At 51.4% G+C, this 27,079-nt stretch overlaps 1 protein-coding gene across 5 annotated transcripts; it reads right to left on the reverse strand.

Annotated features, from left to right (window-relative positions):
• Positions 1 to 1,714: 1,714 nt before the first annotated feature.
• Positions 1,715 to 25,804, reverse strand: LOC144731475 (sodium/iodide cotransporter-like). 5 transcript variants are annotated; one of them, XM_078612544.1, is made up of 17 exons: positions 25,655 to 25,804; positions 23,883 to 24,003; positions 22,757 to 23,162; positions 19,184 to 19,249; positions 18,852 to 18,903; positions 18,307 to 18,374; positions 17,559 to 17,713; positions 16,159 to 16,299; positions 14,739 to 14,868; positions 14,085 to 14,173; positions 11,094 to 11,206; positions 10,005 to 10,075; positions 8,606 to 8,692; positions 6,215 to 6,465; positions 5,781 to 5,884; positions 5,025 to 5,137; positions 1,715 to 4,261 (listed from the first exon to the last, which is right to left on the reverse strand). In XM_078612544.1, exons 3-17 carry the CDS (start codon positions 23,093 to 23,095, stop codon positions 4,067 to 4,069), a joined length of 1,974 nt encoding a protein of 657 aa, XP_078468670.1. In that variant the 5' UTR covers positions 23,096 to 23,162; positions 23,883 to 24,003; positions 25,655 to 25,804; the 3' UTR covers positions 1,715 to 4,066. The 5 variants fall into 5 exon arrangements, with proteins under 5 accessions (XP_078468670.1, XP_078468669.1, XP_078468667.1 ...); XM_078612543.1 differs by having other exon boundaries at positions 23,883 to 24,029; positions 25,655 to 25,798; XM_078612541.1 differs by lacking the exon at positions 25,655 to 25,804 and adding an exon at positions 24,773 to 25,004 and having other exon boundaries at positions 22,809 to 23,162.
• Positions 25,805 to 27,079: the final 1,275 nt, after the last annotated feature.

A 27,079-nucleotide genomic window follows, 5' to 3' on the forward strand; every position in this document is an offset into this window, starting at 1 on the left:
TTGAGCGGTTGGAATTGCTTGTGTAGTTGGTGCACTTTGTGATGTACGATTGTGGTTGAGAGGTTGTAGTTGGAGTGGTTGTTTGGGTTTGGTTATGATAGACTATTATAACATAAAAACATTGCATTATACTACATCAACTTTGATAACATTCCTAATATAACAATACTTATTACACACTCGTATCACTTGAACAACATCACCATGCTTGCCTCTGCCATAGACGCACGGAGCTCACCAGCTGCACGCTCCTTGCCCACGGAGGTGGACACCCGCTACAAACGATGGTTTCCCACCTCGTCACACACACGTGAGCTTTGCTTGCACTTCTTGAGAAGAGGGGCTGCTGTTTCTGCAGCAGCAGAAGTTGCATGAATGAAAGTTGGCGCCGAATATGACCATTGCAGCCGATTGGTCCGTGCAGAGGGAGTGATGTCGCAATCCCGAGCCAGCGTTGACGAGTGTTTGTGGTTTCGCTGGGATGATTGCACAGCAACTCGGGAGTTTTGCACGATTGTATGTCTGCATGTAGACTTTCTTCTGCACCGTACGTATCCAACCACGCTAAATCGGAGGTGCAGGGGAAGGACAACAAAACTAACCACAGCAGTTCTACAGAAAAAAAATTTCTATCAAGATTTTAAAGTGCAGTTCCAGTGACTTCCTAATATCGGAAAGAAGGGTATTCCGGATGGTCACAGAAGGGCATCTGAAAGCGAGCGATGCAGGGACCGTCTTTGTCTGATGGTGTAGGCATAAATTGCTGCGAGGATGACCGGAGATCACGTGATGGTTTATGCTCCTTGAGATCAGCAAGGTTACCGACTGTTGAGTTCAGTGCAGGCTTGTGGCACGTGCTGCTCTGCGAATGAACATTTTTGCCAATTGGCATGGCTGCTTAGCCCAACACGTCCTGCATTTCACCTGCTTGAGACCAGGTAACATCCCACTGACACTTGAAGTTCCATTTGGTTTGGTGCATTTAAATTAGTCGTAAATTGTAATAGTTTAATAACCATTCGTCCAGCGGTGAATTCACAAAGGCCTCAGGCTACATGGTTCGTGGCGGATGTTTGACCTTCATGGTGGAGGTGGGGAGGGAAAGAATTATTCAGACATCACTGCCATCGGTATTAGCCACAGCCAGTAATTGAAATTGGGCCGCGAGGTTTAAAAAAAAAACGCATTGCGCCATCTGCTGTGCCACTGCCACCAGCCGAGTTAAATTGGCACAAAACACCATTCCAATAATATTTCAGTCGGTAACGATGTTCACTGTGGTACTCCTAGGATGTTACATATTCTGCAGTTTCTAATACATACCTGTCAACCCATAACGGCTCACCCGTATTCTTGTCCAGGGAAATTTATTTTTCAGGTCCATACAGCGTACAGCCGTTTCAATACGGGGAAAAAAGTGTTTCTCCCTTGTGATGGGACTTTGTAGGATGAACGTTGAGATTTATAATGGCACGGGGTGACCAATAAGGTCTGAATTGGTCTGTAATAAGGTAGGGCACTGATAAGGCGTTCACAGGTGTGCTAATAACTGTTTTTAAGTTAGGCTGGCTGCCAGAATAGTATAACTTTCAATAAGAAACATCCTTTAAATATAATTCGCGTATGGTCTCCTGGTCGAGAGAAATATAATAACAGCAGATTCTTAATGTGAGAAATACATTTTACAAAAGGAAATGTAAGGCCACGAATGGGATACGACCACTTTAGCGTTTAATTTTCTGAATACAGCATTGCATAGTTGTATCACTGTTAAAGGCTGAAAAATGCCTCCTGTTATGGTAAACTTTTAAAAGCCTCTTAGCTAAGTAAGCCAGTGTGATGCACTGGTGGATTTTCTGAATGTCACTAGTGGTCCTTGGACAGGAGTTATATTTTCTTTAAACAAATGTGAAGTACATTGGGTCCAAAAACGCACGCCCAGTTAGAATCGCAACAATGTACCTGTACAGTACGAGTACTTCAAAATGTTTAGTCTTGGACTTTAAACATTTCACAATCTGTTAAGTTCAGTAAGATCGTGTGCCAAATGCTAATTAATATGCTTATTTGTCGGTGCAAGCCAACCCGATAAAACGTAACTTTACACAAAGTATATCCATACCCACCAAATACAAACTAAATTATTTTATCAGGTAAGCCCCACTGAGTTACGTAGCTCTTCTTCAGAAGCGACCTGGCCACAATTGGTAGCTTAGTGGCTTATGTGGACATTTATGGCAGCCAAATACGGTTAAACGGACATTGATTCAAAATGTGGAGGGAAAAGCCGGAGAACTCTCGGGAAAAAAATCAACGCGACCGCAGGAAGAACACGCCAACTTCAAATATACAGCAGGCGTCAAGGTCGGGATCGAACCCACAACCTCCTTCATACCAGGCGAGGGAGTTAACATCTCGCCACCGCGGCACCGCCATCTATGCAGTGCTACGGTTGGGCCCTTAAAAGCATCCAGTGTATACACAGGGCCCTGCACTGCATTTCCATTTAAGTAAGTAAATCAAGGACGGAAACGTGGGGTGAAATAAATGCTGGCCCTGCCAATTAGTCCATCCACCCAGTTATTACAATGCACCATCGCGAATGCCACGGTGCGGTGCTGTGGCCAAGTACAGGTAGGTGAATCTTTGTAACTAGAATTGGATTAAGGCTATCCCTGGGCTTGTATGCCAGGACAATGACTTGGCCATCCTCCATCTCAAGTCATAAGTTTCTGCCTTGACCTGTGAGAGGCAATGCAAGACCACCCCCAATGCTCTTTGTTAATGTCCGATTGGTTAAGCGTCTCTTTAACTTCCTCTCCAGACATGGTGGGAAAAAAAGGGCTGATACGTTGAAAAGACAATCACAGGCGGCTTAAACGAAGGGAAAATAATTATACGCAAGTCAGTTCTGAATGGGAACATCAATGTTAAGTTATTTGTATTTTTGTTTTAATTCTTGAGCAGTTGGCAACACTATGGCCGCGTTTGGCTATGCAGACGCTGCAGACATTTCATTTCAGATTTTGGAAGACTTGTTCATCTCCAGGGTAAACCACGTGCTGCCCTTAGGTCGATCCACTGCTGGATGGCGGCCTCGCCCAGCCATGTTGTTGGGGATTATGTGACCATACTGATCCGCCGGTCATTAAGGCGTCTAGAATAAAATGTGGACGCACAAAATGTGTCACAGCAATGGATAGTGCTGCACTGATCTTCGTTGTCCACGTAGCCCCGCAGCTTGGAGCAAGCTGCTACGCATCGTAGTCGCCCTCTCGAGCGCTAACCAGGCCCGATTCTGCTCAGCTTCTGGGGATCGCATTCGTGAATAAACACTGCCCTAAAAAGGAGAAGGATTTAATGGACGACGTTTTACAGGTAGGAACAACAGTTCCACACTGCCCACCAGGGATTATTTGTCTGTCGTGCATAGCCCCTCCCAAACATGTACGCTCCCGGATTGGTTGAAGTGCGTCATGTGACCGCGAGCTCTCTGTCGTGCACGAATGCGCTGTACAACCAAGTTCCTACCTGCCCACTCCGAAGGAACGTGTTTGGCAATGACCCTTTTTCATTCAGCACGTAAAGTGTCGAGCAGCCTAGATTTTTGTCGACTGCGTTTAGCGATGCAGGCTCGTGCACCACTGCCAAAGCACGGTCACCAAATAATTCGTTTCATTTTGAGATTCGATGAGAATGTGTATAGTCCCGGTTGGTTTGGTCACAGGCAACGTATAACGTAGTGCAAGTGGATTTTATTTTCCAGCTCGCGGAGCTAAATCAGTGGACAATAGGCTCGCACGAGTCATTTGGAAAATTCACTCCAAGTTAATCGAACAGCAGAGACGTTATATCTTACATGTTTGGTGTTCGTAGTTATAGTCTGTTATTTTCAAGCCATCGTTTACACATGTACAGTATATTGCTAATGCGGTGAAGTTTTAACAATGGTAAAAAAAAAATGTCCCAATTCTACAGACCTCGTTGACGCAGAAAGTGAATACATTCCACAAACCCATTGCCGAACGTCACGCGGCGTGAACGAATACAGACCGAGACCACACGGTCAAACGTTGGTTTCGCGCTCGGGCAGCAAACCGAATGTGACATCTCCAAACACCTTGCCTTTCCCGAGTGCACATCGTTCGCCTGCGCTCGTCGCAATGCCCGTGCGTTCACCATCGTCGGCGTCTTCCAGAAAGTACATCTTTGGCGTGCTGCCTTTGCTGCCAGTGCTTTCCAGAGGGGCAGTGTCCAGATCCTAAAGTTAGCAACAGACAAGTGTTCAACTCCCGGTTGGCGACGTGCGGTGCGCGAAAGGAGTGCAACGGACCACACGTACAACCACACGTACAACTCGGCAAGCAAACGGTGACACGCGCGCCCACATTTTTTAAACGTGTTCACGTTTAAATTTCAAATAGATTTGTTTGTTTAACCAGGTGAGAACTTGAGTGACCAGGATGAGGCTGGAGCATTAGTTTGCCAGTATTGGGGTGGGCGAGGGGGGAACAATGATTGTTACGTATCATCCCGTACGATTAGCACGGTTGACTACGCACGGTTATAAAGACGTTCGCACCGTGCGTAGTTCAACGTACACACGCAGTCCAAATCGCGTAGTTTGCCGGTAACTTTTCAAACTTGACAAAATTCAGACCCCGTCGCTGGCACACGGTGGGTGGTCTGCTCTTCGCGAATGACGTCGCGGGGCCTTAAACGCCCACGTGGATGGCGCATGGTATCACTACGGTTACCGTACCCCGCAGTAACAAAATCGGGGCAGCCGCCGGATTCGAACTGCGAACGTCGACAGGCGGAGGGGTGCGCGCCACCGCTCCGTGCGCACGTTGAGCAATCACAACGCGAGGCCATCGCAGTGTGATGACGTAGAAAGGATCATATTGTTAAAATGAATTTTCTCGTTATTCAAATCCACATGGCATTTACTTACAAGGGCAATCCGGTATCCAAACGCAAGCACGCCACTCGCACCGTGGGTGACAGCCATCGGGGACTCTCACCTCAGAGTTGAGAGAGGCCAGGGAATGTTTGGCCTTCTTGAGCTTGTTCTTGGAGGGCCAGGAGAGGTCGCTCCACAACAAGCCTGGCCCAATGTCCTCTCGCCGAGTTGGGCCTAGCATGAATGCGAACATCATCATCCTCATGGTTAATCCACTGCTGGATGAAGGCCTCCACAAACCGTTGCCAAGTGCTGTTTTCCAAAAGCACTCCACGCTACTCTAATCTGCCTCGGCGTCGTATTTATATATTGTTTTATCCTGGTCGGCTTTTAAAAACTGCCCTAGTTATACCTACTCCTCGGCACTTAAATTCTCAGTGAATATCTTCTGGGTCGCTGGTAAACTGGATTAGGGAAGCGACTCGGAGCCACAGGCATGGTGAAGATGTAAAACACACAGCTTTAGACTATTTGGCTGCGATAAAGTTCCACGTGACCAGCCACTTCGTTGAGCTATCATTTATGGTCAGGTCGCTTCTGAAAAATAAGCTCATAGCTCGGTGGGCTTTACCCGGTAAAATAAAAAGTTTAGTCCTATTTAAGTCAAAATTTAGTTATATTTGTATACTTTATCGTGATTTGCTTACCTTTCCTATACTTTTCACTCCTGTCATGTTTTTTTTGTATCGTTTGCTGTTGTAACGTTCTGACCCGCCCCGAATAGACATCCGTGAAAAAGAGAGCTTTTTAGCTCATCGAATTCCTCCATTGTTGTGAGCAAAGCGTCCGTCTGCTGCAGGCGAGACTCGGCATTTACCTGTGAGGTAGCTGACGGCGACCCCCACCAGCATGGTGACGACCGTGCCCAGCGGCCCAAAGTACAGGTACGACATGGCATAGAAGCTGTCCGCCAGGGCGGGCCTGCACGGCACGACACGGGGCGCACGCACCACTCACAAGCAGAGCTGTGGTTTCCATGGGGCCAAAACGGTGGGACAATTGACCAGGGGGCACCAAACTTTGCACGTCTCTCTTCCCGTGCTCGCTTGGATTTTTCTACGTCTTCCCCCAGGGGTATTTGTCTACTATAAATTTCCACGTGATAAGCCACTTTCGTTGAGCTATTATTTGTGAAAGCAAGTTCGCTTCTGAAAAAAAAGAGCCACACAGCTCTGTTGGCCTTAACCTGGTAAGATAAAATAAAAAAAAGTCGTTTGGTGTAACCGTGGTATTTATGACGACGGCACCAACCTGGCGGCATCACAGATCTCCGGCACCGCGGAGAGATTGGCCCCGAAGGCGTGCAGGTCGGGCGCGGCGCTCACGTTCGCAGATCCGCCACGCAGGTGCCACGTGGCGGCGGCGGCAGCGGCAGCGGCACCACACGCCGACACGGAGGTTGGCAGGGCACCCATGTCGGCCAGGCTGGGCGGGTAGATGGAGGCGCCAACGGAAATCCACAGCGATGCCACGAAGCCCGCGGCAAGGCCGACCAGCACCCCCTGGGGACACAGCGAGCCACTCCGCAAAAAAAAAACGACGGGAAACTCGCAACCACACTGCCGCCCCCAGCGCCAGGCACCACCCAGGTAGGGCGCTCATTCAGACATCGGATCAGAATATTGATACTGGAGGAATCCGATTGGGCTACAAGCAGGAGGTTACCACTCTCTCTCACCTTCGAACGGTTCCCATACCCAGGTGGAAAAAGCTTTATGCATTAGCTCTGTCCACTTATCCATTACTAGGGGGTGGTGGGGTGGCGGAGGGTTAACTTCCGTCAAGATGTTCCTACATTAACTAAACTTTTGCATAAAGTTGCGTCGCTTTTAGGTGATTTACTCCACTAAAAAACAGGCCCAATTGATTAAAGGGTTTTACCCGATTGCTTTACGACACAAGCGCACACCAGTGTACAAAAAGGATGCAAAATGTTTGTTTACTCTCGACAGCAACTCACCAGCTTTCTGGAGTTGCAGAATCCAAACATCTACACGCAAGTAAGTCAGCTCGTATCTCACGTAAGTCACGTGCAATTCCGAATCCCTCCCCTCGCCCCATCCCCTGTGAAAACGGACGCTGCTCCATGCAGCAGCGCCGAGGCCGTGACGTACCCTTTGTTTCCCTCATCCTCATCTTTCCTGGCCCTTTGCACCAGTTCTTCCATCACTTTACTCTTATTTCTCACTTTTTCTCTTATCCCTTTCATATCCCCTTTCTTTTTCCCCCATGCATTACAACATCCTCGACTCCACTCCCCTTCCAGTGGCGTGCCGTGGGTAAAATGTTCCTAATTGCATCGTTTAGCTTCCTCGTTGCCGCCTCCATTGTCCTGTATCCAGAAGTCGTACGGCGACAACAACAGACCGATCGCCATCAGTACGTGTTGACGTTGAACTTCAAGTCACACCACACGTAGCCGAACCGTGCTAAACCTCAGGTGCAGGGGCCGCAATGGCCGAGCACGCTGGACGTGCGACTGCACCGGGGGCCTTCAGGCTGGAGGGCAGAGGTCGCAAACGGGTTTTGATTCCTTACCCGTACCCGGCCGCACCAGGGTCGCAATCAGTTACCCGATACCCGTACCCTACCCGTACCCGGCCAGGTACGAGTAAGGTACGGGTATCGGGTACCTGATTGCGACCTCTGGGATGAAGCCATGTTGCAGGCGCGGGTGGGTTGATTCTAGGAACTTGAATTGTGAGAAGAGACAAGACGTTGGGAAATGAGTGACAAACGGTGACTCACCAGTGACTCACGGCCTACCCGTACCCGTACCCGGCCGCACCAGGGTCGCAAACGGGTACCCGTACCCGGCCGGGAACGGGTAGCCGGGTATCGGGTATGGTACGGGTATCGGGTACCTGGTTGCGACCTCTGGCCTACAGGCTGGAGGGGGGCCCAGTCGCCGACCGTGCCACGCAAACAAGAGCGCTGGTTGTGTTTGACTGGCGTGGTGCGTCATCATGGAATGGGTCACACGCAGTCATCGACGGACTTGAAGTGCGTCAAGGAGACGGAGCTTTCTAGATTTGAAGTTTTCGTGACTGCAAAGATCCATACTCTTTGGTTCTTTCGGTAATGCGATGCTTAAGCGGTGGCAAAGTGACTCAGAAGAGGTCATAGTGCTCGCCGAGTCAGCACCGTTGAGAACCTGGGTTAGAATCCGGGTAGTCGCTATACGATTAATCCAGGTTCTTGAGTAAAGGAGAGGTTATAGTTTCAGCCCGGTCACGAAAAAAAAAAGGATCACATTAAAATTTGTTTTTGGACTTAATTTGGCCAAACTCCAGGTCTCAGAAATAAATATTACTTGTCTGTCATGCAATGCTCTAAAATGCTGAGAGGGTGGGAAAGTGCTTCCCCCTCTGCTGCGTGGAGCAGAGATCGCTCGAAGGGATGTCCGGCAGTAGCTTCGTGATATCCGCTTCTGTGGACCATCACCTAATGCGGTGCGACGCACCGCTCTGCGAGAGACTCGATTGGACGCTCCGTCTCCGCACCTCCGATTTAGCACGGCTGGCTCCGTACAGTGTGCGAAAGAAGTTCACGCACACACGTACGTCTCGTCACATAGACAAAAAATGAGCAAAAAAACACATAATCGAAGGAGGACGTGGAGCAATTCTCGCCGAGACGTACGGTGGAATTGGACGGCGGAACGAAGATGCCGAGGCTGAAGGCCCCGAGCAGAGGGCCGCTCACGACGCCCATCACGGTGAAGGAGGCCTGCACGCCACACACAGCCGTCCCCATCCGTACATTCTGTACGCACGTTGAACTTTTGTCGCACCGTACGTAGCCTTAAGTGCTAATCGGAGATGCGGGGGGGGGGGGGGGAAAGGACAAACTAAACACAAAAAGCAGTTTTAAAGAAACGAGTTTTAAATCTACATTTAAAGTGCATAGCTCTAAGTGGCTTGCTCATATCGGAAGAAAGAGCGTTCCGGACGGCCGCAGAAGCGCATCCGAAAGCCCGCGATGCGGTGCCTCTCCACCCCCCCCCCCCCCTCGATTCAAACGAGTTCACAGCCTCGCTTGCGTGGCGGCGGCAGCGTCAAGCGCACGTGTTGTCAAAAATGGGAATCAACCAAATGGCTTTAAAAGTTTCGTTAAAAAAACTCTTGCATTGGTGTTAGGAATTGTTGTTTTTGCTCTGGTGAGTTGGCACATTCCCACCACCCAGGAATGTCCCCCGTCACTGCCGTCCGATGCCGACAATGTTTCTTGGGCTGCAGTTGCCCTTGCAAAAGAACTGCTCAGCTCAATGGGTTTAAAGGGTAAAACCACATTCCTCCGGAGGGAGCTGATAGGAACTTTGGGTTGCTCGGTCAATGGCCAGGGTCAACGGCGGCGTGGTGTATTTCGCAAATATGGCCCACTGTGAGGGCGGGCACAAGCCGGCGTGAGTAGATTAAACGTTGAGTTTTATAAGGGCACCACGGGGTGACCAGCCCCTCCCCACCCAGCCCCTCCCCACCCTCCCCTCCCCACCCAGCCCCTCCCCACCCTCCCCTCCCCACCCTCCCCTCCCCACCCTCCCCTCCCCACCCAGCCCCTCCCCACCCAGCCCACCCAGCCCATCCCCACCCTCCCCACCCAGCTCCACCCCTCCCATTTTTGGATGCATGATGGATGGACACAATAATCCCCTGTGGGCTGGTGTAACCAGGAGGTTCCTACCAGTATAAATTTCGAGTCTGACGTACGTTCTGTATGTATGTCGAACCGCTTTTCGCACCGTACGTAGCCAACCCCGTGCTCAAATTCGGAGGAATTTGAGGGTTGCCCAAAACTTGGGAGACACAAACCAGAGCAAAGCGAACTGGATGTCAGCTACCCGTCAGCTTCCATACTTGCTAACGAAATAGGACAAACACGCCCGTTGGAAAAGCATTAGAGAATCCCTGCTCATGCACCATTCGTCTTCCTTGTTCACGTTAACATTGGGAGGCATTGAGGGGCACTTTTATATTTCGACACAAATGTTGACTTGCAAGCACGACCACCGCTGGAAGTGTGAATGAGACTCCGAGTTTACCTGCAGAACTCCGCCACCCAGCAGGGATGACAACGCCGCCACGATGATGCACAGGGACCCGTACATGAACGCTAAAAAGACAAAGATCCCCCGTATAGCCTTGACAGACCGCTGGGGCAAGTGGTGTTAAGCGAGCACCTATGATACACGAGGGGGTGAGTGGCCAGCACCACGCTCGGCCGCCTTTCTCTCCATAGTGAGGATATTTACACACCGCACTAGGTTCTCATTTGAGGCCGAGTCGACCTAGGTGGAGGCCCAGGACCGGTTCAGACATTCATCAGCGATGTTGGCCTTGAGTGGGAATCGAACTTCGGTCACCGGGTTTATAGCGAAGCGCGCTGATCGCTACACGACACACACGCACGGCGCATCACCCCCAGCTTCACCCCTAAGTCGCTTACCGGCAGACGCACAGATGTTCACGTACAGCCCTTTGGTCAATCCACTGCTGGATGAGGGCCTCCCGAATTACCATGGCGGGCCGGCGGGGGGGGGAGGTTTATTGTACAAGGAGCCCGACCGTACCCCATCTGGGCTCGGGGATAGGAAGGGGACTTGGGGCTGAGAGAGACCGCGAGTAAAAACTAATTTTTTTATTTTTATTTTACCAGGTAAGGCCCCACTGAGCTATATTTTCAGAAGCAAACTGGCCACAGATGATAGCTCTACGAAGTGGATTGTCATCACGTGGAAATGTATAGTAGCCAAATACTCAAAAAAGGCACGTTTCTGAATGTGGAGGGACAAAACGGACCTGGAGAAAAACTCCACGCGGCCACGGGGAGAGACATGCCATCTCCAAATATACAGGTGTCAGGGTCGGGATCCAACCCACGATCTCCTGTGTACCAGGAGAGGCAGCTAACATCTCGCCACGCTGGCATCCACAGTAAGGAGGCTCGCTTGGGGGCTCTGGACGGTGACCTAAGCCAGGCGCTGTCTCAGCCGCGGGCGGAAATCGAACCGAGGTCGCCGGCTTCGGAGCCCATCAACCAACCCTGTCACCACCCCCCCCCCCCCACAACTGGCGGGGCGACGTTTCGGGGGGGGGGGGGGGGGGCTGGCCGGCACCGCGCGTGGACTCACAGAGGCCCTTGGAAATGAGCGCGAGCTTCCTCTCCGGCAGCACCCTGACGTTGGGCTTCAGGAGGTCCTCGAGCGTCACGGCCGCCAGCGCGTTGATGCTCGTCGACGCCGTGCTGCCCACGGGCGGGGGAAGTGAGGGTGGGGGTGACAGCGATCGCCTCCACCTTGCTCGCCACGTGGTTCCCCTCCCCCCCAGCACTAACCGATTCAAGTCCAGGTCGCTCGGTCGCTCGCCGCCCCCCCTGCCCCCCCGCGGACAGTTGCCTCCTGAGTTCTCTGTCGCTACGAAGGTGGTTACCGTGACGGTGACGTCTCTTTCACAATGCGGTCAAGCACCACACTGCAGGTCACACTCACCCACTCACCACACCCACTCACCACACTGCAGGTCACACTCACCCACTCACCACACCCACTCACCACACTGCAGGTCACACTCACCCACTCACAACACCCACTCACCACACTGCAGGTCACACTCACCCACTCACAACACTCACCACACTGCAGGTCACACTCACCCACTCACAACACTCACCACACTGCAGGTCACACTCACCCACTCACCACACCCACTCACCACACTGCAGGTCACACTCACCCACTCACAACACTCACCACACTGCAGGTCACACTCACCCACTCACAACACTCACCACACTGCAGGTCACACTCACCCACTCACCACACTCACCACACTGCAGGTCACACTCACCCACTCACCACACTCACCACACTGCAGGTCACACTCACCCACTCACCACACCCACCACACTGCAGGTCACACTCACCCACTCACCACACTCACCACACTGCAGGTCACACTCACCCACTCACCACACTCACCACACTGCAGGTCACACTCACCCACTCACCACACTCACCACACTGCAGGTCACACTCACCCACTCACCACACTCACCACACTGCAGGTCACACTCACCCACTCACAACACTCACCACACTGCAGGTCACACTCACCCACTCACCACACCCACCACACTGCAGGTCACACTCACCCACTCACCACACTCACCACACTGCAGGTCACACTCACCCACTCACCACACTCACCACACTGCAGGTCACACTCACCCACTCACCACACCCACTCACCACACTGCAGGTCACACTCACCCACTCACCACGCTCACTCACCACACTGCAGGTCACACTCACCCACTCACAACACTCACCACACTGCAGGTCACACTCACCCACTCACCACACTCACCACACTGCAGGTCACACTCACCCACTCACCACACCCACCACACTGCAGGTCACACTCACCCACTCACAACACTCACCACACTGCAGGTCACACTCACCCACTCACAACACTCACCACACTGCAGGTCACACTCACCCACTCACCACACTCACCACACTGCAGGTCACACTCACCCACTCACAACACTCACCACACTGCAGGTCACACTCACCCACTCACAACACTCACCACACTGCAGGTCACACTCACCCACTCACAACACTCACCACACTGCAGGTCACACTCACCCACTCACCACGCTCACTCACCACACTGCAGGTCACACTCACCCACTCACCACACCCACTCACCACACTGCAGGTCACACTCACCCACTCACCACACCCACTCACCACACTGCAGGTCACACTCACCCACTCACCACGCTCACTCACCACACTGCAGGTCACACTCACCCACTCACAACACTCACCACACTGCAGGTCACACTCACCCACTCACCACACTCACCACACTGCAGGTCACACTCACCCACTCACAACACTCACCACACTGCAGGTCACACTCACCCACTCACAACACTCACCACACTGCAGGTCACACTCACCCACTCACAACACTCACCACACTGCAGGTCACACTCACCCACTCACCACGCTCACTCACCACACTGCAGGTCACACTCACCCACTCACCACACCCACTCACCACACTGCAGGTCACACTCACCCACTCACCACGCTCACTCACCACACTGCAGGTCACACTCACCCACTCACCACACCCACTCACCACACTGCAGGTCACACTCACCCACTCACCACGCTCACTCACCACACTGCAGGTCACACTCACCCACTCACCACACCCACTCACCACACTGCAGGTCACACTCACCCACTCACCACACCCACTCACCACACTGCAGGTCACACTCACCCACTCACCACGCTCACTCACCACACTGCAGGTCACACTCACCCACTCACCACACCCACTCACCACACTGCAGGTCACACTCACCCACTCACCACGCTCACTCACCACACTGCAGGTCACACTCACCCACTCACCACACCCACTCACCACACTGCAGGTCACACTCACCCACTCACCACACCCACTCACCACACTGCAGGTCACACTCACCCACTCACCACGCTCACTCACCACACTGCAGGTCACACTCACCCACTCACCACACCCACTCACCACACTGCAGGTCACACTCACCCACTCACCACGCTCACTCACCACACTGCAGGTCACACTCACCCACTCACCACACCCACTCACCACACTGCAGGTCACACTCACCCACTCACAACACTCACCACACTGCAGGTCACACTCACCCACTCGCCACTTTGAATTCCCTCCCATCGTCTTAACTTCCCAAGTTCTTATTAGAACCTTGCACGCTGCTTGTGGGTCTTTGCGCTGCAAATCGTCACGTTCCTATAAAAAAGACCTCTCGGCTTAAATTTGGTAAAAACTCTGAACGTCGAAAGAAGCGGCCGTGGGCCGCACTCATCACAGGGCCTCATTTCAACTGGGTCTGTCCAGCTCAGCGACCCAGAAAATATTTCTGCGCCTGACACACCGCATCCAGTATTCCTCCAGTCGTGGTGGCTACACATCACGTGCCACCTACTGCAGTCTACCAGCGACCGGGCGAATACTCCCTTCACCATGACATCACCGACAGTGAGAATGAGCGAGTCACCGTGGCCGGGAACGCAGCGTGCGATTGATACCTCAGTGTCCCAGAGTACGCGCAGGACAGGAAGAGCCCCGGAACGCCGGGAATGTTTTCGAAAATATCCAGCACAAAATACGGCATCAGCTGCAGGAATATCAACCAGGTGGCGATGCGATGGATGAGTTGAAAAATAATACCGAACTACGACATGAAACGCACTCAAAAATTTCAAACGAATGAATAAAATGATACAGCAAAAAAAAAACACGCAAATAAGTGAGCAAGTGAATGGATGAGTGGATGAGTGGGTGAGTAAATGAGTGGTCGGGTGGATGGATGAATGGATGCGTGAGTGGGTGAGTGAATGAGCGGGTGAGTAAATGAGTGAGTGATCGGGTGGATGGATGAATGGATGCGTGAGTGGGTGAGTGAATGAGTGGGTGAGTAAATGAGTGAGTGGTCGGGTGGATTGATGAATGGATGCCTGAGTGGGTGAGTGAATGAATGGGCGAGTAAATGAGTGAGTGGTCGGGTGGATGGATGAATGGATGCGTGAGTAGGTGAGTGAATGAGCGGGTGAGTAAATGAGTGAGTGGTCGGGTGGATGGATGAATGGATGCGTGAGTGGGTGGGTGAGTGGGTGAGTGAATGAGCGGGTGAGTCCACGAGTGAACGGATGAGTGAGTGAGCGAGGTGCTGGTCTGCCTACCTGGTCGGCGGCGGTCACGAGGCCGGCCTGCAGCGGGTCACAGTCCTTGTACAAGGCGAACATGACAAGGCCGCACATGCCGGCACTGCATACGATCACCCACAGCCCCACCAGATTCACAAACAGGGCCCTGCAAAAGCCACAGTGGGTAGCAACATGGCAATCGCCCATGGCCCGGAGCAGCAGTTCTCAGCCTCTCTGGCCGTGCGCCAATAGCATTTCCTTAAATTAAAAACTACCCCAAATGTACCGTGAAAAGTAAAAAAGCCGTAAACACAAAGGGAAACCTGCTTGCCATCGACTCATCTACATTGTGCAATGGGCGGTAAAAACAAAGAGTTCCACGCACCACTTGCATGTACGCATGTAGAACTTCTTTCACACCATACGTAGCAACCCGTGCTAAGCAGAGGTGGCCTTGTGCACCAGTGGTCACGGAACTGACCCGGACCAGTCTATGAATTGGCATCTGTGAATTGAGTCTTTGGGTTGCAGGAATTGATTTGTATCGAGATCTGGTACCGGTATTGCTGTGTTGAACTTTAGTGCACAGCTCAGATACTTGACCTGGTCGACTGACTGACTGACAAAGACCCCCCATATAGCCTCAACATCACTGTTGGGGCAAGTGCTGTTAACGAGCACCTACGAAGGCCGGCACGGCACACGAGAGGGTGGGTGGCCAGCACCACGCCCGACCGCCTTTGTATCTCCAGCGGCAATAATTTGACATCACCGCACCAGGTACTCATTTGAGGCCGAGTCGACCTAGGGGAGGCCCAGGACCGGTTCAGATAATCATCACCGGTGTTGGCCGTGAGCAGGTATCGAACCTGGGTCGCCAGGTCCGTTGCGCGGCGCGCTAACCGCTACACACCCACACACACAACCCCGGGTTTGGTCTGCGTGGAAAATGTAGAAACCCAAACTCGGTGGGGAATCGCCGGCCTAGGGCAGCGGTCTTCTTTGCAAGGCCCACGGGCCACTGGCGGCCCCCTGGGTGGTCTTTAGTGTGGCCCACGAAAATACACAAAATGTGAAAACACCCCCCCACCATCATCGTCCTGACACAAACCCCAATGGTTTAAAATATGTGGCGGCCCTCACACGGATGATGTCTTTCGATTTAAAGCTTTCGTGACTGCAGGGATTCATCTTCTGTCTTCTCGACAGACATACCTGTTCTCCACCTGAAGACGGCTGCTTGCGTTGTGGCCGAAACGTCTTGAGAATTATTTTATCATGTTTTATTATTTTATTATTTTCCTTCTACGTGACTTTACCGAAAGAACCAAGAAGAAGGATGATGTCTTATCGGTGAAAGTGCCCCTGCCCCAACCCTCTCTGAAAATTAGCGAAGAACACCGGCCTAGAGGGGCTGGGGGGGTGTTGCGGTGCCGTGGTGCTGCGGGTGCCCAACCTGCGGGCCTGCGTCTCAGAGCGGCAGGCGAGGTAGCGCTGCACCTGCGCCTGGTTGACTCCGTACATGGAGAGCCAGAGAAGGGTCGCTCCCGTCGTGAGCGTCCAGAACGTGTACCTCCGCCGGGGGTCTGGGTTAAAGCTGGCAGCGAGAGAGTGCGTCGTCGAGGTCACCACGGCTTCCATTCGCGACACGTTTTACGCAACAAAAACTCAACGACGCTTGCAAATCGGTCGATTCGTGAAATGTTTAAACTCCGGGAGACTCTATAAACACGCTGCTCCCGATCGTCACCCCCTACCGCAGTAGGGCAGCAGAGCCCAGCTGCCTCCACTCCGTCCCTAATTTTGAGGGTGTATCACTCTGGGTTTGTTCCACGTCATCTACTCCCCCCCCTCCTCCCTATTTGAAATCTACTTTGTATTCTGGGTTCTAGAATAATAATAAACAAGGGGGCAGCCTTCCCCTACAAACAACGGCCAGCGTGACGCGTCTGATGATGTCACCAAGCCCCGCCCATCACCTCCTGTCCAGAGTCACACGCGGGGCCACAGTTGACACTTAAGTTTTCCCGTAATTATCTGCGTGTTTATTCCATTAGTCGAGTGATCGATCGATAAATCAGTCGAGTCACTTGATACATTACTCAGACACAAGTGGTCGGATAGACCAGCTCCCATAAAAAAAACTACGACACTAAAAACCCCAGCACCGACCTCGCCCTAGTCCAAAACCCCAATGTTTTTTGCAAGTACGTCGATATACAAGCCATTTTAACTACAACTCTGATATCAAGTGCACATTCAAAATGTAACATTTGCTCAGCTTGCTTTTACAATTTTGTTTAGTCCGAACTGATTGAGCCAATTCAGCCAGCACAGCCAATAGATTCACTCCAGCAAGCACAGCCAATAGATTCACTCCAACCAGCACAGCCAATAGATTCACTCCAACCAGCACAGCCAATAGATTCACTCCAGCAAGCACGGCCAATAGATTCACTCCAACCAGCACAGCCAATAGATTCACTCCAGCCAGCACAGCCAATAGATTCACTCCAGCCAGCACAGACAGCACAGCAATTTATAACTCTTAGTAGGGGGGAGCAAATTTGGTTCCCTGCTGCTAACAAATGCTGCGCCTGTTTCTCTGGTCGTTCAAATATTCCCTTAATATTTGTTCATGGAGGAGGCAAAAATTATAATCGCACCAACTCCGAGCTATTAACGCTGTACCGGCCTCGAAACCACCTGGGGGACCACCTCAAGCAGTGCCCCCAGGCTCACCCCCTAGGCCCACCCCCCAGGCCCACCCCTAGGCCCACCCCCAGGCCCACCCCTAGGCCCACCCCCAGGCCCACCCCCAGGCTCCACGAATCCCCCACGGGTGCTACTACTCACTCTCCGAAGTTGATCCGCGAGCCGTTGTTCACGCGGGAAATGGCCGTCGAGATCCCGCCAACCTCCATCGTGCCCTGGATCAGCACGGCCCAGAAGCCGGCGAGCATCACCATCACCTGGAAGGCGTCCGTCCACACCACCGCCTTCATCCCACCCTGGAGGGCGGTGGGGGTAGGGGGGGACGGGGTCGGTAGCGGTTAAAAAAAGGGGCGGTTGCGTGGAAATTCACCGTTTAAAAAATGACATCCAGCGAGGTATGTGGTGACGTGGACTTAGTCCGCGGTTACCAACGCCGGCGAACGAAAACCCGACGCTCTCTCATCGAAAGCGCGGCAAAAAAAATGTACAACAGGTGATGCGTCTGGATCTCTCTCCTATTAATAAAGGACCATCGCCCGAAACGTTGTCCATTATATGGAAAAAACAATAATCTCTCGAAGGCGGTGTTTACCGACACATTTGTCGAGGGTTTGTGTCACCACATCTGCACCCTGCCAATAAATCCCAAACCAGATGACCAGCAGCACATTCTCATCACACAAACAGCAGCAACAGCAGCAGCAGCAGCAGCAGCTACAACCGCCAGAAACAGCCTGCACCAAGTCAATAAGGACGGCTGCATCAACTGCCCCTTGCATTGTTTACAGATCACGGACTTGCAAGACGCGACTGAAAATGTTGGAGAGGTTTTTTTTGTTTGTTTTTGTTTTGGAACCTTGGCATCTCGTCAGCAGCAGGGGCGGCTTACGATGGTTGTGTAGAATGTGCAGATTGCTCCACTCGACAGAACGGAGAACCAGATGCTGAGACCCGTCACTGCGCAAAGGAAACAAACACCCCCATTGACTCTGGGAAGGGGCCTTCATTCAGCAGTGGATCGATCATGGCTGATGACGCTGATGATGGTGGACAAATGTTCACGTCACACCCCAGCGGAATCGCATTTCCAAGTTTAACATGTTTTACCAAAGCTCAAGGAGACCAGAGGATGGATCTCATCTGCAAGAGTGACCTGGGGTCACCAATATGGACAGAAGCACAACGACACAAAAACAAGGCACAGCAAAGGAACAAATAGAAATCGGAGCAAAATAACCGTGGCACGGAAGGCACCGTGCGCACAGCAGGGACGCAAATCCACACATGTGATTAAATTAATTTCCTCGAACAAAAATTGTCTCTTTCAAATTTACTTAACAACAATAATGATAATTAAAAAAGACATCCACAGTAAAATGAGGCTTCAGAAACAACGATATGGCCCTGTGGGGTGATTACGTGCGACCCGCCGACCTTGATTGAGGATAAGAGCCGGAGCGTAGATGACCACTCCCGTGTACAGGACCTGCAGCAGCAGCAGCAAAAAAAAACACGTCTGGTCAGCGTGAAAGAGTCGGCCCGAAATAGCCTGTTAGACTGGCTCTCTCCAGACGAGCTCCCTCGAGCAGAAAGGCCCTCCTGCCGGCAGTGGCACGGCCAGGCAATTGCGGGGCTGCGCCCGACACAAGATGTAGCCGGTGGCTGCCCTCCGGGCTGCTGCGATCGCTACCCGAACCCCTCTCGCCATCCCTGTACAGTGGGAGTTGGTTTTGCTCGCAGTTTCAAGAGGGGCCGTGTTTCTTTACCGTAGCGACGATGTACTGGGTCGTTCCGCAGAGCCGCACGACTTTGTTGAAGCGCATTTCCAGGTACTGCGGAGAAAAGAATGTCATCGAGCCGTGAAATATAAAAGCAGGTGCCCGTGCCTGTGACCAAAAAAAATAAAAAATCACGTAAGCAGCTTTGAGCGTGGATATTGAGCTTGGATGGGTGAACGCCACGCACAAAGCGGGTCGTCAACGGGTTTCTGGGGATACATCGGCGGCTTCATCATCAGGGATTTCTCACCGAGACTTACAGACTCTACCGCAGAGACCCACAAGCTCGCAGAGATCCACAGAGAGACCCACGCACTCGCACAGAGACCCACAAGAATTGCACAGCCCACCGACGAACGTGAAATGTCACGATTCTGCTCGATTTTCTCACACACACATTGAAAAAGTTGGAGGTTTATAGATACACACACGACACAACCACTCACCACGGCCACTCGTACAATGCTACATGTTGTCATCCAAGGTCAGAATATTTAGGGGAATATGTTTTTGCAAAAGTGTGAACGATCAATAATAAAACCAGACCCCGAGTAATGTCGAATGCTTCCGCTTGCTTTCCGTTGTGTTGAGTTAAGTATTTTATCATAATTTTATGACAGTGTTGCTGTACTGCAGTGGAGGGATGGCTCTTGTCCATAATATCTGGCAACCTTGCTTCATTTAACAGGCCACCGACTTGCTGACGAGTTAGAAAAGTCGAAATCGTTTCACACGACTGTAGAGATTGCCAGCTCAAACAAACTCTGCTGGACGGCAATGGTCTAAATGATTCTAAAGTAATCGACATCAACACGGTAATACCTCGATATGCAAATTTTATGCTATACGAAGTTTCAGCATAACGAACTTTGGATTTATTATCATTTTTTTAACGGTAAGAAGAAAGTTAAATAATAAATAAACACGAAATTAATTATTAATGTGTCGGTCTCTTGTATTGCAGAAATAACAAAAAAAACGTTTATTCACTGCGTTTCTTTGATTTATGTCAGTTCTTTTAGACTGTACAGTATGAAATCGAATATTCTTTTCAACATGAATTGTCGTTGTTAACAATATGAATGGTAAGTTGTGAAGTGTTGGTAGCATGAAATAATAGGTTACGAAGGCTGTGAGAACGCATCCTCATAGTTATAAGTGCTTCAATATGTGAAGTTTCAATATACGAACGAAGCTCCAGGAACGCATCTACTTCGTATATCGAGGTATTGCCGTAGAGTACAAAGTCGCATATCAGACTCGCTGGGTTCTGCGGTGGCGAGATGTTAACTCCCTCGCCTGGTATACAGGAGGTCGTGGTTTCGATCCCGACCTTGACGCCTGGAAATGTGGAGTTTGCGTTTTTCTCTCTCCCCGTGGTCGTGTGGATTTTTCTCCGGTTTTTCCCCTCCACATTTAGAAACACGCGTTCAGAATGTTTGTCCGCTTTAAGTGTCCACATGATAAGCCGCTCCGTTGAGCTGCCATTTGTGTCCACCAGGTCGCTTCGGAGAAAGAGCTAAGTAGCTCAGTGGCCCTTACCTGGTGTAAAATAAAAATAAAAAATAAAAAGTTTAATCGTTTAGCATTGGAATAGTTGAATCTGTGCACAATGACAGTTACGCCGCGTAAAGAGGCAATTGCTCCGGGCGGCATTGCGACGTTGTACTGCACGACAGAACAGTAACTCTACGTATATCTTATTCTTGGTTCTTTCGGTGAAGTCACGTAGAAGGGAAATAATAAAATAAAAATAATAAAATAATTATCACGACGTTTCGGCCACAACGCAAGCAGCCGTCCTCAGGTGAAGAACAGGTCTGTCGGAAAGACAGCGTCTGAATGAACACCACCAAGCTTGGCAGCGTATATTTATAATAAAGTAAATAATAAAAGAATAAAAAATGAACCCGTAAAAACAAAGTTTTTCACTCCAAATCCTTTATATGCGTGGCGGCTAGAGTCCTCTCTTCCTCTGGCTTGAGATGGCTGCCACCTATGGGTCAGATGATTGTCTGCCAGCATTAAGCAATTGGTAATTAAATATATATATATATTTTCCCTAAACAGTGTAAAATTTTGGAAAAGTTTTTCACGAAAATTAAGTGTCACGCACAACGAGTCTGTGTGGAAAATGTCAGCTCGATTGGATCACGGGAAGTGGGTTAAAAAACGACCGAAAGATTTGCACGGTCGTAAGCAAGCAAGCAAGCACGCAAGCACGCAAGCACGCGAACTTAATATAAAGGATTTAAAAATTCAACATAATTTTTTTTCCCTTCTACGTGACTTTACCGAAAGAACCAATAAGATGAATCCCTGCAGTCACGAAAGCTTTAAATCGAAACTCTACGTATAGTTTAGTCGGTTGGACAAATCGTTTGGCGACGCCGCCGCTGCGTTGGCCGTGGCGCACGAGCGCACGGCAACTCGTGCTCCGTCAACAAGGCCGCCTTTTGAAAGTAGTAATCCATCGGCGACGTTTCGGGCAACGGACCTTCAAAGCGCCGTCCGATTAAGCACGGTTCGCTACGTACGGTGCAAGAGAGTTCTACATACGGTACGTAAGTAGCAGAAGAGTCATTGTCTGAAACGCAGCCGATTATTATGTGGTATTATGCATGGTGATAATAATAAGATGTAGAAGGGAAATAATAAAATAATTAAAATTAAACATAATAAAATAAAATAATTCTCACGACGTTTCGGCCACAACACAAGCAGCCGTCCTCAGGTGAAGAACAGGTATGTCGGAAAGACAGCGTCTGACGCTTCTACGTGACTTTACCGAAAGAACCAAGAAGATGAATCCCTGCAGTCACGAAAGCTTTAAATCGAAAAATAATAAGATGGTTAAAATGTGAACCATCTTCCTCCCTTCCTAACCTCACCCACCCCTCCCTCTCCCAATCATCACCATTCCCTTGCCATCCCTTCCCCAACGCTCAAACCCCATCCCTTTCCCCCCCATCAGCCAATGCTGGTGTGCAATTTAGAATTCTTGTAAAGCGCTTTGACAAAAGCGCTGTAGAAATTCCTCGATAAGACGAGGTGCAATATTAGAGTTAGCGGCGGTTCCATGGGGCCGGCAAATCTTAGCAAAAAAAAATCATCACCCAAATATTACGAGCAAAAAATTAACCCGTAAAAACAAAGTTTTTCACTATAAATCCTTTACATGCGTGGCGGCTAGAGTCCTCTCGTCCTCTGGCTTGAGATGGCTGCCACCTATGGGTCAGATGATTGCCTGCCACCATTAAGCAATTAGTAATTAAATATAATTTATTTTTACCTAAAAAGTGTAAAATTTTGGAATTTTTTTCACGAAAATCAATTGTCACGCACAACGAGTCTGTGTGCAAAATGTCAGCTCGATTGGATCACGGGAAGTGGGTTAAACAACGACCGAAAGATTTGCACGGTCGTAAGCGCGCAAGCAAGCAAGCAAGTGAACTTAATATAAAGGAATTAAAAATCACCCGAAGATTACGAGCAAAAAAAAGAAACACCCCATGCCGACTGCTCAATGAACATCGCCCACACGCCCCCCCACCCCTCAACCTGATAAGTGCTGGTGATGCCCAGACGATAGAAGACTGGCAGGAAGACGTACGCCGTGATGAAGACGTTCACCGACTGGCCCAGGCACATCTGCAGGAACTTGGCACCGTAGCGGTACGCCTCGCCCGGCACGCCGAGCACCTGCACGGCGGACATGAAGCTGGCCGACAGCGACAGCCCCACGGGAAGAGCGCTGAGGTGCCGCCCGCCCATGAAGAAGTCTCCCGTGGTGCGCTGGCCGCCACCGCGCAGCGCGTAAAAGATCCCGATGGACGTCGAGACGAGCAGCATGACCGCGAAGACGCAGTAGTCCCACGGGCTGAAGCCTCGCCCAGACATCGCCGGGGGCAGCGGGGGCAGCGGAGTCGGCGGAGGAGATTTCGTGCGAGCCTGCACTGACACGATGCTGTGGGTTTCAGCAGAGACGCGGCACACCAACAAAGATCACCCGCCCCCCCCGCCCCCCCGTGTAGACTGAACAGACGGTTTGGGGCAAGTGCTGTTAGTGAGCACCTATTAAGGCCGGATGAGTGGCCAACGCCACGCCCGACCGCCTTTGTCTCATCAGTGGCGATATTTAGACACTCCACCAGGTACTCATTTGAGGCCGAGTCGACCTTAGGGAGGCTCATGACCGGTTCAAATAATCGTCACTGGTGATGGCCGGGAGCGGGAATCAAACTCGGGGCGTCGGGTTCGTAGCGCAGCGCGCTCACGGCACACGAGTAGAGACGCAGGCACATACACCCGGACAAACAACACCTCACACGGGCAGACACACGCACAGGCACTATTATTGACACACACACACAGGAGTGACACACACACACACAGGAGTGACACACACACACACAGGAGTGACACACACATACAGAAGTGACATATACACACACACACACAGGCGTGTCACACACACACACAGGAGTGTCACACACACACACAGGCGTGTCACACACACACACGGGAGTGACACACACACACACGGGAGTGACACACACACACACAGGAGTGACACACACACACACAGGAGTGTCACACACACACACAGGCGTGTCACACACACACAGGCGTGTCACACACACACAGGTGTGTCACACACACACACACACACACGCAGGTGTGTTACCTTTCCCAAGGGGCCGGGATAGGTGACCGGTAGAGCGAGGGGGAAGCCGCCCAGGACGTGCGTGATCGTGGCGACTTTTGTCCACTTGTCTCCTCCTCCTCCTCTGGGACACAACGCGGGGCTGCGTGCAACACAACCAGCAGGGAGCTGCTGGACGAAGAGCGAATTCACCGAAGGCGAACGACTTCTCTGGGTGCCACACTGATATTGCTCAAGAGCGCATTCGTGTTGTTAATGATCACGACGATGATGATGATACAGACGGAGGGGCCCGATGTCGCTCCTCCGCTGTGCTCGCTGGGTGTGTCTGCCGATGGCCACGTCGTGAGCGGCAAGAGGACGCACTCAGGTTCTCAATATCCGCCTCTCGAACCCCCTCTAAGAGCCACCGCCCCACACACTCTCACCTCGACCCCCCACCCCACGCCGCTAACCCATCGCCCATCTTCTTTCACAAGCAACACGGCTGTGTGAAGATCACACGCGGGCAGCTGCTGGCACGCGCAAGTTCCTCGCCTCTCACTTCTCTCTCAAACTCTTCTCATTGACCAGCCTGGTGAATTATGATCAGACAAACACCCCCCCCCCTCCCTAACCACCACAACTTGCAAGGGTGGCCGAGTGGCTGGGTGGCAATTTTCACCCAGCAGCGAATTAATCAAGAAGCCGTGCAAGTGTTCACACAATTTCCGGGCACCCCATTCTTTTTAAATGAATGAACACTAAACATCCTGGTGAAGTATGGTCAAACCGCCCCTCCCCCTCCAAACCACAACTTGCACGGCCATAATGATGGGTGGGGTGGTGGGAAGAAGAGAGGACATTCATCCAGCAGTGAATCGATGAAGGTCTACGCAATGCATAATCGACGCGGTGGTCGTGCATTGTACGATCGATGGGAGGGGGGGAGGAGAGGCGGCGCTTGTCGGCACAGCGCGAGACGCGGGATCCGCCCGTGGAGTTGGCGTAGTGGTGCCCGCTCCTCCTCCACCACCACCACCTTCATCTGCTACGCGCGCGGGATTAAACTATCGTGAGCGTCCCCAAATGTAGCGCATTGACGCCGGATTGTTGGGCGGTAGCGGCACCAACGGCGCGTCCGTAAATATTAACGGGAAGCCCCCACTGATCGCCTTCGTGATTCGCACAGGCTGATTGGTTACACAATGGGCCGCTTATGAAAAGCAATTTGTATAAGTAGCGCGCACGTGCGTCGTGATGAGTCAACGGTAATGATCGGGTTTGGAGCGGTGGCAGTGGCGAGCGCATTGCGATGCGCTACGACTCCGTCGGCTCCTGAGTTCGATTCCCAGCGTCGGCTCATGTATGTGGTGAGCGCCTGGGATGCGAGGATGAAACCAAAAGTCGACATTGAAAGGCGTCCGATGCCGGGCGCAATCGGCGATTCAAAACGATCCCGTGGCGTTCAGTGCCGAATCTGAAGGATCCTCAGACGAATTCCGCATCGATGAGCACGTGGGCGTTCATATTAAAGTCTATCGCCGTGCACAGTTTTCAATGCGTGCTAAACCACTTATCTTAAAAGCAGCCTTTGGTGCATTCAAACGTGAAACAAAACGATAAGTGTTTAATTTAAAAACATCTCACGAGTTCAAATAACACGTGGCGTTTAATGACCTTGCTCGTTAACTGTTGGTGAGCGAGCACCAATGAAGGCCGGCACAGCACACGAGGGGGTGGGTGGCCAGCACCACGCCCGGCCGCCTTCGTCTCCCTAGTGGGATTGCTCACACATCACACCAGGTACTCACTTGACGCTGAGTCGATCTAGGCGAGGCCCAGGACCGGTTCAGATAATCATCACTGGGCGTTAATCGTCGATAAGCAATCGAACCCGAGTCGCCAGGTTTCGTAGCGCAGGTGCGCTAACCGCTACACCACCGCTCGCCCAACCACTAGCACCGCCCACTGCCCAAGTAGCCCCGCCCATTGCTCAGGTAAGTTTCCAGGAGGGTACCTTAAGCACGGGGCCAGTCGGAAGCATTCCGAACCGTGGGACCGACTCGTCGTGATTGTCACTAAAGCCGCTGGGGAGGACGTGGGGGCAGCCTGCCTCGGCTACTCCGGGACGGAATTCCGTAGCTTCACCCGAAGGGGAAATGAAAGGGCAGATGAAAGGCAGCATCGGAGTGTTGTAGTTATACTGGAAGAATCCGATGAGCTGTAAAGCTCTTCGTTTAACAGATGTCCAGTGTTTTTACAGACGTCCTGTAAGTTAAAGGGAATGGAAACGCTCTGAGCTCACTCATGCATACAGACGCGCACACATTTTACTCATGCTAACGATATTATAATTGTAACGTTTTTATTGAAATCATTTAACACGACGGAGGTTTGCTACACGGTCTGCTTTACGTCCTCACAAGCACAATACATTTCGACTTAAAACTTTCGTGACTGCAGGAATTAGTTCTTTCCGTAAAGTTACGTTGATAGAAAATAAAAAAAATTAAAATAAAATTACAAAAAAATAAAAGTAAAGGCAAAAACACGCGACGTTTTTGCTTTTATTTAAATTTATTTTATTTTTTAATTTATATCTCCGTTACTTTTCCGAAAGAACCAAGAATACAAGCACAAATAGCTGCCTTTGTTTTTATTTGTTTCCCACGTGTTTATCGTTTGCTGCGTTTGAAGTGGGTGAGCGGGGAGAGAGGAGAGAGGAGGGGTGGCGCATCGGTTAGCGCAGTGGGCCGCCGGCGAACCCGACGACCTCAGAGTCGAACCCTTCCCAGGCGACACAGCGACAATTTAATTTCTCACGTTCAGGTTACTCGAGCCGCACTCTCGACACCCACCCTGGAAATGTCGCACTCAGCGAGGACAGACAGTCCATTTCCACCGCTGCACGCCCGAGCAGCAAGAGCAGCAGCAGCAAATGTTGACCCCGGACAGACCTGTGCAATACATCCTCCTGTGTACGGTATCATCTATAGACATCATCACCAGCATCATCAGCATCAACAGGCATGGTGTGTTCACTGCTGGTCGAAGGTCCTTCTCAAGCCGTCGCAGGCCGTCAGGAGCTTGCGATACCACGGCCCATCTCGCTCATACTCGTGAGCTCAGAATCAGAATCTTGATTTTTAAACGTGAGGAATCCGATGAGCTATACAGCTCTTCTTCACAGATGTCCAGAGCTGATCCAATCGTTCCATCTCCACGAGGGTTGTCCA

Source organism: Lampetra planeri, chromosome 39 (genome assembly GCF_965212315.1).
Source record: "Lampetra planeri chromosome 39, kcLamPlan1.2.h2, whole genome shotgun sequence".
NCBI lineage: Eukaryota > Metazoa > Chordata > Hyperoartia > Petromyzontiformes > Petromyzontidae > Lampetra > Lampetra planeri.

What these genes read in the sequence shown, in the direction of transcription:
- LOC144731475 (XM_078612540.1), bottom strand. Translation starts at nt 24,888, where the DNA reads ATGAAGGTGGTGGTGGTGGAGGAGGAGCGGGCACCACTACGCCAACTC. An exon ending in CCCAGTACATCGTCGCTACG is followed by an intron (nt 18,904 to 19,183) that starts GTAAAGAAACAC and finishes CTGCTGCTGCAG; the next exon opens with GTCCTGTACACGGGAGTGGT. An exon ending in GAGATCTGTGATGCCGCCAG is followed by an intron (nt 5,885 to 6,214) that starts GTTGGTGCCGTC and finishes CGTGCCGTGCAG; the next exon opens with GCCCGCCCTGGCGGACAGCT.